This window comes from Notolepis coatsorum, assembly GCF_963971535.1.
Source record: "Notolepis coatsorum genome assembly, chromosome: 1".
Taxonomy (NCBI): Eukaryota; Metazoa; Chordata; class Actinopteri; order Aulopiformes; family Paralepididae; genus Notolepis; species Notolepis coatsorum.
Window position 1 is genome coordinate 247,226,591 of NC_140165.1, and position 12,231 is coordinate 247,238,821.

Genomic DNA, 12,231 nt, shown 5'->3' on the forward strand with positions numbered 1-12,231 from the left:
ACGGATCGGATCAGTGCTCGGTAACGGCCGACACCCAAAGCCCAGATATCAGTGTCAGTTATCGGTACTAAAGAAGTGGAATCAGTGAGTCCCTATAACATATGTTGTAAAATACATATAATATAAACACAAATAAAAATACGTCATATCACATAGTGATTTGTACTGGAGAAGTAAATACCATACTGTTAACCTGTCAAAGCTAAGGAAACTGTTATGATGTGATGTTGAGTCCTGACATCATTACTTCTTACCAAAAGTGAGGTCAAATCTAGCAGGAGTTTTAGAGTCCTCCTCCCCCAGGACCGTCTGCTCCTCCTGCTCCTCCCCCAGGAACGTCTGCTCCTCCTGCTCCTCCCCCAGGAACGTCTCCTCCTCCTCCTCCTCCTCCACCACCACAGACTGAGTCAGCTGACTGAAAGGCACGATGAACGTCTCTCTCCTACAGACACACACACCAAGATTACATTTGATTGCCTATATTTATGTCTTTCCACTATTACCCTGCCCATACCTGTACTCCCCCCCCCCCCCCTCTCCTCCCCCATGCTGCTATGACACCCGAAATTTCCCCAAGGGGATCAGAATATCTTATCTTATTATAAATCCCTGGAGGCAAATGAACCCCTAACAAAACATTATCTTTTCAATTAGCAGCCGTTCGTTTTGGAATGCTCGAGAGGTGAAGAAAAGTTCACCAACGCTATCGTTTACAGAACATAATTGTAGCCGTCATTATAATGAAGTATAATGTGCTAAAAGAAATAATATATCTGATCCATGTTCTGATCATAGATTTCACTCTCCCCACTATAGCAACTCCGTACTACACAATAGGGCTGTCAAAATGAATTTCAATATTCAAATATCAAACTACCAGTCGAACATGAATACATTAAAAAAAAAAAAAATAGAACATTCACATGAGGTGCACTTAAAACGCATCACTGGTTCTTGGTGGTTCACACCATAAAGACATGGATGTTAGGCAGGGACTACAGATGAAAACTAGCTCATTAGGCAATTCTGGCACATTACATTGATGTGGAAACTGAAGATGTTGATTAATGTGCACTGTCCCTGGGTAAAAAATTTAATAAACTTAAACTTGTCCCATGTCGTGATTTTGGCTGTCTGTCGGTGGTCTGCAGACAGGCCTGCTAGCGTACCTGACGTCAGGCTGTCTGTCGGTGGTCTGCAGACCAGCCTGCCTAGCGTACCTCACGTCAGGCTGTCTGTCGGTGGTCTGCAGACAGGCCTGCCTAGCGTACCTCACGTCAGGCTGTCTGTTGGTGGTCTGCAGACCAGCCTGCCTAGCGTACCTCACGTCAGGCTGTCTGTTGGTGGTCTGCAGACCAGCCTGCCTAGCGTACCTCATGTCAGGCTGTCTGTCAGTGGTCTGCAGACCGGCTCTCAGCCTCCTCTCCGTCAGCTTCTTCCTCATGGTGTTGGTCATCAGAGAGTCCAGCTTCCACACAAACACACAGCTGGACACACAGAGCACACCAGCGTTAAGAGCCGTGGCAGCAGAACACAAAGCTTTGGCTTTAGACTTCATCTCCTCCGAGATGCAATTAGTGATGTTAATTAGTGAGCTCAGAACAGAGCCATGCTTCCAAGGGGTTGACGATGATAAAAAGACAATAGTGCTCTCTAGTGGATGCTTATGATAGATTAGATTAGAACTTTATTGTCATTATATTTGCATACAACGAGATTTGGGACTCAAACTTAAGGTGCAGTAGTGGAATATAAAATCACACGAGTAATAAAAGAGAAACATAAAATACTATACAATAAAACAATGTTACAATACTGTACAATATACAAAATAACAATCAGTATCAGAGGGTAGTGGGTGGGTATTGCACTGTGGATATTGCACTTGAGGGGTAGGACGTTGCACAGTGTGGGAGGAGGGGGGAAAGGGTGAATTATTGGTGCATATTAAAGTTCAAGGTGGTGATGGCTCTGGGGAAGAAACTGTCTCTCAGCCTGTTTGTTCTGGCTCTGATGCACCTGTAAGGTCTGCCGGATCTAACAGGTGGAAGCCAGGGTGTGAGCTACTATGTAGAGTACTTATGTACTGTAATGGTGTTCTGTGCATATTATACAAATAGAGCAAACACCTCTGACTGGCAGAACGCTGCTATTTGATCTGCCTTGGCACATGAAGAGGGTTTAAAGCTGCTATTTGACCTGCCTTGGCACATGAAGAGGGTTTAAAGCTGCCATTTGACCTGCCTTGACACATGAAGAGGGTTTAAAGCTGCTATTTGACCTGCCTTGGCACATCAAGAGGGTTTAAAGAGCAGGGATCCAGATGTGTGTTTATTCAATTCCAAACAGTGATGTTTGGTGAAAGTTAGATTTGCACTTTATTAAATGCATTCTTGTTTGATGATCAAGAGGCACCTTTTATTTGTTTTAAGTGAAGTTTGGTGAAAAAGCAAGTTATTGCACTATTAATCCCAATAGGGACATTCATCTTTGTTTGATATATATATATATATATATATACATTTTATTTTTTCAGCGAAGATTGGTGAAAGTTAGGATTGCATTTCAATCCCAATAGATAGGGAAATTCATTTTAGTTTGATAATTTGTTTGTGTCAAATAAAAACAACGCTTATTTGAATGATTTCCTTGGCGTTTCTAGTTTTTAAGAGAAAAAGATCGATTAAAATCGTAAATCGGATGTAGTGTGAAAAAAAATCTTGAGATTTTATTTTTAGGCCATATTGCCCAGCCCTAGCTTAAGAAAATAAATGGAATGGAGACATAACCGGTCTCTAATCAACTTCCTCTGCTTATGATACCGACAGCAGGTGGTTCATTGTGTCTCAACAACTGGAAATAAGTAACCTGTTAAATACGTAACCCTTTCGCAACCACACTACAGAAGGTTAACCCTTTCACTAACACACTACAGACGGTGTGGTAGTGAAAGGGTTAACCTTCTGTGGTGTGGTTGTGAAAGGGTTAACCCTTTGTCGCGTGCCAGTGAAAGGGTTAACCTTCTGTATTGTCACAGTGAAAGGGTTAACCATGTGGTAGTGTGTCAGTGAAAGGGTTAATGTAGACGATATGATAAAGGAGGGTTTACCTGTCTCCAGAGACGGTGATGAGGTACCTGCAGTCCTGACTAAACCTCATGCAGGTCACGATCTCTGTGGGCGGAAAAACAAACAAGTCAGCAGGAGGAATCAATATTACAACAGGGCTACACAATTCACTGGAAAATAATAAAGTGACATTTAAAATTGTGACATTGTGAACTAATGCAGTTTCTAAATGGGGTTCCTTCTACAGGAAAGGTGTTAAAGGAGACATGCATTGCTATTCCTTTCACTATTTGGGCAACTTTACACAATTCCTGTAAAAAAATTAAATTTGTTTTATATTTTTAATCAAGTACTCAAAAGCAACATTTTTCAAGCTGTTTTGGCTGGGCTCCGCCCATAAGCGCTTTGAGTGACAGTCACCCACAGTCTGCGACTGGCAGACAGAGAGAGAGGGAGAGGGAGAGGGACACGGAGCATTTACACACAACATGGGAGTCAAAGATATTTTGACAGTGATAAGCGAGTGCTCCCAGGGAGAAGACCCACACGGCGGTCCAGGTTGTGTGTGTGTACATGCGTGTGCGTTTGTTTCCCCGACAGAAGCTCCTGTCCCTCTCTATCTCTCCCTCTCCATCTCTCCCTCGCTCGTTCTCTGCCTCTCTGTCAAAACCCGCTTGAGGAAGTGTCGGGTATTTCCACTCGCTCTGCTGTTGAGCGAATGGTTGCGCTACAACCATAGAGGGGGCGTTACTGCAGATCAGCTCCTTGCTGCGTCGCATTGAGAGTCAAATCAGAATGACATAATTCACTGGGGGAGGAGATTGTCTCAACTGAATTAGAGCAATCCGCCAAAATGGTAATTAGAGAAACAGACCCATTGATACTAACCCCCATTTTAAGACCGTTGCTAAAACATCATACTGTGCAGTGCAGCTCGACTGGCCTCCAAATCAAGTACCATGTAGAAAGAAAAATCATCCACGCATTTATTATTGTCTTTTTAAGGGCCGATTGTTGTACTGTAGATTAGGGCTGAAAGGCGCATTGTGAAACCTGTGGAGACAGGTGGATATATGACAGAGCTTACCAGAGTGTCCAAACAAGGTGGCCATACTGACACAGAGCTTCCCCGAGTGTCTAAACAAGGTGGCCATACTGACAGAGCTTACATGAGTGTCTAAACAAGGTGGCCATACTGACACAGAGCTTACCCGAGTGTCCAAACAAGGTGGCCATACTGACACAGAGCTTACCCGAGTGTCCAAACAAGGTGGCCATACTGACAGAGCTTACCCGAGTGTCCAAACAAGGTGGCCATACTGACAGAGCTTACCCGAGTGTCCAAACAAGGTGGCCATACACTCTCCAGACTCGTAGTCAAAGATGCAGATGTTCTTGTCCGAGCAGCTGGTGGCCAGGTAAATCCCTGACGGGTCCATCTGAACCTGGTGACAAAACACAACGTGGAATTAATGTCAGATGACTTTACTGCACGGAAATGGTCTTGAGTGTCTTTTGTTAATCCCTCAAAAACACAGATACAGTTGTTGCTAGTAGAACAGCTGAGGTGTTCCCAGGAGAACATATGATATTGAGATGTTCCTAGAACAGCCAAGATGGTCCTAGTAGAACATATGATATTGAGGTGTTCTCGGTAGAACAGCCGAGGTGTTCCCAGGAGAACATATGATATTGAGATGTTCCTAGAACAGCCAAGATGGTCCTAGTAGAACTTATGATATTGAGATGTTCTCTGTAGAACAGCCGAGGTGTTCCCAGGAGAACATATGATATTGAGATGTTCCTAGAACAGCCAAGATGGTCCTAGTAGAACTTATGATATTGAGATGTTCTCTGTAGAACAGCCGAGGTGTTCCCAGGAGAACATATGATATTGAGATGTTCCTAGAACAGCCAAGATGGTCCTAGTAGAACATATGATATTGAGATGTTCTCTGTAGAACAGCCGAGGTGTTCCCAGGAGAACATATGATATTGAGATGTTCCTAGAACAGCCAAGATGGTCCTAGTAGAACATATGATATTGAGATGTTCTCGGTAGAACAGCCGAGGTGTTCTCAGTAGAACCGCTGTCCGTCTCTCACCTTCAGCAGAGTTCCCTCCTCACTGGTGGAGCCCTTGAAGCACCTCTTCATCTTCCCACTCTCCACGTTGTAGACTCTGCAGAGGGGAAGAGTTTTTACTGTAAACGTCTACTGGGGGGGCAATTAGGATAGTAGTATCGTCTCCGGGACAGTATTTCTTCTCCCTGTACCTGATGTTGCGGTCCTGGCAGGCGATGACGGTGTGTGTCCGCATGCCGTCCAGGTCCATGTCGTACAGCGTGGTCTTCTCCACCACGTGGTGACTCCGGGAGAAGTTCAGCCCCTCGGACGTCTGAAGCACGTTCATGAAGAGTTCGCACAAATAAGAGCACAGGGCGTTGTGTATTCCAGACGGATGATTACATTCAAATGCATTGTAGTCATATACAGCACAAGTACAGTACAACGAAAAGAGGTTTGGCATGCAACCAGAGTGCAAAGGTTACGGTAAAGTGCAATAGCAGTATGCAATGTACAGGTGATTATACTGGAATATATATAAATGGGTACTACAGAGTAATAATGATAATCAGATGTATGTACAGTGTTATAGTATTATGTACAGTGATACAGGTATAAAAACACTGGTAGTAAGTTATACTGGCCAGTGGCATACCTGTATATACAGATATAGCTACAGTATATAGAGATATGTAAAAGGATTATATGCAGGTATATTCAGACAGACATGGATACATATATGGTAAATATAAATACATACCGTAATTGCTGGACTATAAGCTGCACCTTTTTCCCCATGTTTTGAACCCTGTGGCTTATACAACGATGCGGCTAATCTATGGATTTTTACAGCGAACGGCCACCAGGGGCGCTCTCGCAGGTGTCTAGTGGACACCTGCGGCTTATAGTCAGGTGCGGCTTGTATGTACACATTTATTTTTCGTTCTATATCTAGCTGGTGCGGCTTATATTCAGGTGCGGCTTATAGTCTGGCAATTACGGTATATATGGTATATACAGCATAAAAATCATCAGTGTCCTAAAGAGATCCAGTGTGTGTACCCCAGACCGACCTGTTCAGCTGTCCTGAGTGCTGACGTACATGCTAACCCTGACCCTAAGCCCAACCCAAAGACGAACCCCAACCCCAGACCTACCTGCTCAGCTGTTCTGAAGTAGATGCTCTTGTCAGCTCCACAGCTCACCATGTGAACCTCTGGACTCACACCTGCAGTGAACACAAGCAGGACAGAACCTCATTAAAAGGTCCTACATGTAGGATTTCCACATGGCATCTAGGAAATGGTTTCATTGTGATAATTAGACCACGAATTGTTTCGGCAATGGTCTCATTTGTTTACGGTATTTATACCAAGGTAATACAACTAATCTGACAATGATATGCGATATGATATATGCGACCCGGCGCGGTTTAGGTCGGATTGTGCTTTGAAATGTTCTCTATACGTTTCCTTATTTGCAAAACGTAATACAACTTGTAAATGTTAAAATGTGTTAATTATTGTTAGATTGTCCGACAGTATGTATTCCGAGGCACTGAAAATAACTACATTCGCCTCGGAGGGGTGTGGTTAAATACTCGGGAGGGAGATGCGCCGATATTACAGCTAATTTCCATTCCGAGACAATGGACTCAGTTGGCTACTTTGTTGGCGGTGTGAAACATTAATATCTTTGGAACAGTTTGTGTTAAATTGTATCTGAATCAGGCATACCAGCCTGACTGGCAGGCAGGGCACATAGATTAAGTCCAGGAGAGCGTGCTCCTCAAATCAGACAGAGTCCGTCTCTCTCTCTCAAGTAGCCAAACATTACATTATAAAAACGAACTGGATAGTTGATTTAACTTCATTAGCTGAAATATTCTAAAATCATTAGGTCTGCTATAAGCGTAAATGTGTGTGTGTGTGCGCGTGCTCGAGCGCCTGTCCATCTCTGGTCTTAGTTCGATAGTAGTTTGATAGTATTTACTGAGGATGGCCAGATAATGTTGATGCAAGTTAAGTCTGCTATAAGCGTAAATGTGTGTGTGTATTATTCGGGCACCGCATAACTCCGGGAATCCGCGGAGGCATGACGCATTCACCGGTAAGGTTAGGTGCGGAAAAGTGACCATATCTCAGCGTAGGAAGCTCTGATCGACTCACACTTAGTTTTAAATTGTTCGGGAGACTCATGTGCATAAAAACCTAATTATGATCACAACGACAGCCCGATCTGTGAGTGAATTACACAAAGGGGAGAAAAGCCATTCTCCCCCAACCAATGTTCATCTCCATTATGTTACAAATAATTTGACGCGAACAAAAAATATACTAAATAAACTTTTTAAGAGTACAGTCCATTATGATGGGAAAGGATTTAGCTTGTTTCACCTGTTTGACTATCTCATCACTTATTTTGTCTCCAATCAGTGCTATGATATCATAGATGGTTGGGTTAGTGTTGCATAGTCATTGAGCATCCTGATGGCCTGGGAATAGAACGGGATTATACAATGGCATGCACATTTCTTGATTCTGATGGCTGAAACAGTCAAGTTAGACGTTGTTATTTCGTATAACACACTCCACGTGACCCCAGATCCCTTCCACAACCGAGTTACTTTTTTTTTCTGTCTGAATGAATCTGCCATAGATAACCTTTGAACGAATCCTCCAAAAAAGATACAGTCAACTGGAATATGTTAGTTCATTACACATATGTTGGATTACCGGTATGTAATTGGTTTGTCATGACCCATTGTGAAACAAAAGAAAAATCGCAGACTTAAAAAAAATAATAATGGCCGTCGATCTTTTTTTTTCTTTTTGTCAGACCACTGGATTTGATTGATTGAAAATGTTATTAACAGATTGCAGAATGGGTACAATACAGTACGGCTCAATACACACAATTGTTAAGGGGATGCAGACCAGAGAAAGACTTTCGTCTTGTTTACATCGGGGTACCCCATTTTCAATTCATCATAACATATATGACATACAGATACAGTACTGCTACATCTATACATTTATGACATATCAGATTTACAAATACAGTACTGTTTGTGATACAAATAGAGTCTAAAAAAGAGAGTATATACATTTGACGAAGAAACTGTCCATTGGAGGAGGTTGGGTAGGTGGGGTGGAGGGGGGGGGGGTTGGGTAGGTGGGGTGGGGAAACTGTACAGAGGTGGTTGGGTGGGGAGGGTAACTGTACATTGGATTATCGACGAAACCTTACTTGGTCCCAAGAAGAGGGTCTCGTGTATTATTGGGTTAGGACAATTACTGTACATTGGAGGGGGTTGGGTTAGGACATTTACAGGGGCCAGTTTCGAATTGCAGTCTCCCGTAGGTGCTCTTTGAGAGTGGTTTTGAAAGTGGGTAGTGATTCACATTAGAGCTGCCGCGATTACCGCGGTATCGCTGTTACATCACGGCCACCGCAGAGTAGGCTGAATACCGCGTCACCGCTGTTTTTTATAATAATAATAATAAATTACCCTCCTCTCGTTGGGCTTGCGGCTCTGCAGATATACCCTACTCCTCTATCGAGGTTCCAAGCGACCCTATTGGGTACCAGAAAAGTCACGTGAAACATTGCAGACCACTGATTGGTCAGAAGAGAGACGCGTCACACGTTGTAGCGTCATGCAGTGTGTTACCACCAATCGGCAAGCGCGTATTAGTTTTTTACGTCCTGAATGTCAGCTCATCACAACACGGCTAATAACGTTAGCTTTAACTCTCCGCCGGAGTGGACTACCATCGCGCCTCAGGAGTACTAAACGAGACATAATGATTTTACTGTCTGCAACGAATGTTATAATAGAAGCCCTTCGTTCTATACACTTGTCTGATTGAAAACTTTATTAACAGACCGCAGAATGGGACAACTCAGCACGCTCTGAGCAAAGAAAGGAACTGAGATATGAATAGAGTATTGCTTGCTATGGTCCGGTAAATACGCTGATGTTATTGAACGTATAACTATATAATGTCAATGCCACAAAACGAATGCCTTTATTATAAAGTAGTAACTTTATAGTAATAATAATAAGAAAGGGTCGGGGGGGTTAGGGGTAACCACCCCTGCCCGCGACACCGAGTGAACTGCGCACGACCAGAGGGGAAACTTCGAATCCGTGTTTCACTTTCAATAACTAATGCGTGCTTGCCGAATCCCAAACAATATTCATGCTGCAAAGTCATCCTCTAAAGATAGACATTTAGACTAGAGGCAGGCTATATGCTATAAAGAGTAGACTACTACTACTAAAAATGCATTCAAACTTTATTTTTTTATTTTTTGTGTGCGTGCGGTAATAATTGCGGCGGTAGGAAATATTTTGCAAATTTGTGCGGTAAGGAAATAATCAATACCGCGGCAGCTCTAATTCACATTCCTTTACAGCTTTACAACGTGTTTAGTCCCTTGTTTGAGCCGAATCTGGGTTTAACATGGTTTGTGGAGCTCCCTCTGGTGTCTACTAGTGGATCTACTATTGGATCTAATTTCTCTGTGGATGGTTTTGTGAATAAATCTCCATTATGCTTGAATTACTGTGTATTTATTGTATAGCAATAAGGTTGGGTGAATTGGGCCATTGTATAAAAGCATTACATCAGTTGAAGTCGTGTGTTATACTCATTAGATCACGCCTAGGGGGGTCTAACAACCCTCCGCTGCACGTCGGGCCTAACAACCACCCCTAGGCGTGATCTAATGAGTATAACACACTCATGCGCGTGATGTAATGCTTAATCACATTATGCATCGAAAGAGAAATGGCTACGGTTTCTTTGAAGCCCCGTAGCTCAGGAATGCTCATAGATTGAAAAGTATCCACCCGATTTGTACAAGTGATGGCTTATTTTTTACTTGAACTTGAACCAGTTGAACTTCTCTGCTCACATCGCAGCGACAACCAGAACCTGCCGATTCCTCCTGAGCAACATCAGAAGGATCCGCCCCTTCCTGACAAAAGAAGCCACCCAACTCCTTGTTGTATCCTTCCTGATGACCTGTCGTACAGAACTTGTAAGTCGCTTTGGATAAAAGCGTCAGCTATCATTGACTGATATGGTATTGCGAGTCTCTGGTGATTCTAGTATGGTGGTCTCTGATGATTTTAGTATTGGTGATACTATTGCATCATGGTCTCTGGTGATTCTATTATGGTGATAATATGGTATTGTGGATCTCTGGTGATTCTAGTATGGTGGTCTCTGATGATTTTAGTATTGGTGATACTATTGCATCATGGTCTCTGGTGATTCTATTATGGTGATAATATTGCATCATGGTCTCTGGTGATTCTAGTATGGTGATAATATTGCATCATGGTTTCTGGCGATTCTATTATGGTGATAATATTGCATCATGGTCTCTGGTGATTCTATTATGGTGATAATATTGCATCATGGTCTCTGGTGATTCTAGTATGATGATAATTTCGTGGTCTCTGGTGATAATATTGTATCGTGGTCTCTGATGATTCTAGTATGATGATAATATTGTATCGTGATCTCTGATGATTCTAGTATGATGATAATATTGTATCGTGGTCTCTGGTGATAATATTGTATCGTGGTCTCTGATGATTCTAGTATGGTGATAATATTGTATCGTGGTCTCTGATGATTCTAGTATGGCGATAATATGGTATCATGGTCTCTGGTGATTCTAGTATGGCGATAATATGGTATCATGGGTTCTACTCTCTGGTTCTGCGGTCTCTGGTTCCGCGGTCTCTGGTTCTACTGCCTCTGGTTCTACTGCCTCTGGTTCTACTGCCTCTGGTTCTGCAGTCTCTCCACCTACCAGTGAACTTGATGGCGGTGATGGAGGCTGAGTGGTCGTAGACGGTCTGCTCCAGGCTGTAGTTCCGCTTCATGTTGAAGATGTGGATCAGACGGTCTCTGCTCGCTGAGGCCAGGAGGTGCAAACCTGGAACCCCACAAAACACACGTGTTGCTAGCTCTTCAAAACACACACGTTGCTAGCTCTTCAAAACACACCGTAACACTAGAAATCAAAAGGGATCATTAAAAATGTATTCATATTATTTCCAAGTAAAATAATCCCATTTCATTAAACAGTTTTATTGCCGAAAGTAGTGAGATTAAAACAAAAACATTTAATAAAAGGGTGCGTAATAAAAAAAATTCTCCCCCCCCCCCCCCCCCCCCCCCCCCCCCCCCCCCCCCCCCCAAATGATTAATGAATTTAACATTTAAAAAGTCTTGGCGGGTCCAAAATGAATGTTGTCATTTACATGTTGCAGGCATGTTCTCCTACATCCCGTTTCCCCAGGTGGAATCACAGGATAAATGACATGCTGGTGCTCCGTAAGACCGAGAGCACCAGCAAGAGTCATCGGTTTTAGAAGTGAAAGCCGTCGCCGGTGACAAACCCCGTCAAGCTATAGAACCCTGAATATCCCAAGTGAACTTTTGAAATGACTCTGCCGTCAGAGCAGGGGTTGATTCTAGTAGCAGGATCTGACATCTGGGTGTTTGAAAGCAGCAAAGGACCTTTCCCCCGTTTTCATTTAGCAACGACAGGCCACCACAGCAGAGAAGCACTATAGCTAAAGGATGTTGTGATTTTCTCACCTCCCAGATTAAAAACCTCAAAAACATCATACATGTGACTTACTATAGCCTCGGGTGAACATATTAGTGTCAGTGTTACCAAATGGAAATAGCAATGCTGCGATGATATTCCAGGTAAAGTCTGGATTTCAGAGATCCTTAGATCCCACACACAGCAAATACACTGAGAACCTTACCCGTCTCTCTGGGAGAGAACTCCAGACAGAGAACCTCAGAGTCGTGCGCTACTATCTTCTCCATCTCGTCCATAAACTGCAGGCCAAAGATACTGTGGACAGTAGGGGGAGATGTTATAGAACAGAATATAAAGACAGAACAAAGATACTGAAGACAGTAGGGGGCGATGTTATAGAACAGAATATAACCTACAAAACAAAGATAAGACAGTAGGGGGCGATGTTATAGAACAGAATATAACCAACGGAACAAAGATACTGAAGACACTCAGAAATGTATTATCTGTAAACCAAA

The 12,231-nt window shown here is 43.0% G+C and overlaps 1 protein-coding gene across 1 annotated transcript in view; it reads right to left on the bottom strand.

The window, feature by feature from the left end:
- Nucleotides 1-12,231, bottom strand: part of wdr62 (WD repeat domain 62) — a 106,563-nt gene that overhangs the window by 45,052 nt on the left and 49,280 nt on the right. Inside the window, exons 12-20 of the mRNA XM_084315309.1 lie at nucleotides 11,937-12,028; nucleotides 10,967-11,092; nucleotides 6,292-6,362; nucleotides 5,344-5,465; nucleotides 5,174-5,249; nucleotides 4,402-4,513; nucleotides 3,110-3,173; nucleotides 1,374-1,487; nucleotides 255-442 (exon numbers count right to left, since the gene is read on the bottom strand). Coding sequence (XP_084171435.1) covers nucleotides 255-442; nucleotides 1,374-1,487; nucleotides 3,110-3,173; nucleotides 4,402-4,513; nucleotides 5,174-5,249; nucleotides 5,344-5,465; nucleotides 6,292-6,362; nucleotides 10,967-11,092; nucleotides 11,937-12,028 — 965 coding nt within the window. The remainder of the gene's footprint in view (nucleotides 1-254; nucleotides 443-1,373; nucleotides 1,488-3,109; nucleotides 3,174-4,401; nucleotides 4,514-5,173; nucleotides 5,250-5,343; nucleotides 5,466-6,291; nucleotides 6,363-10,966; nucleotides 11,093-11,936; nucleotides 12,029-12,231) is intronic.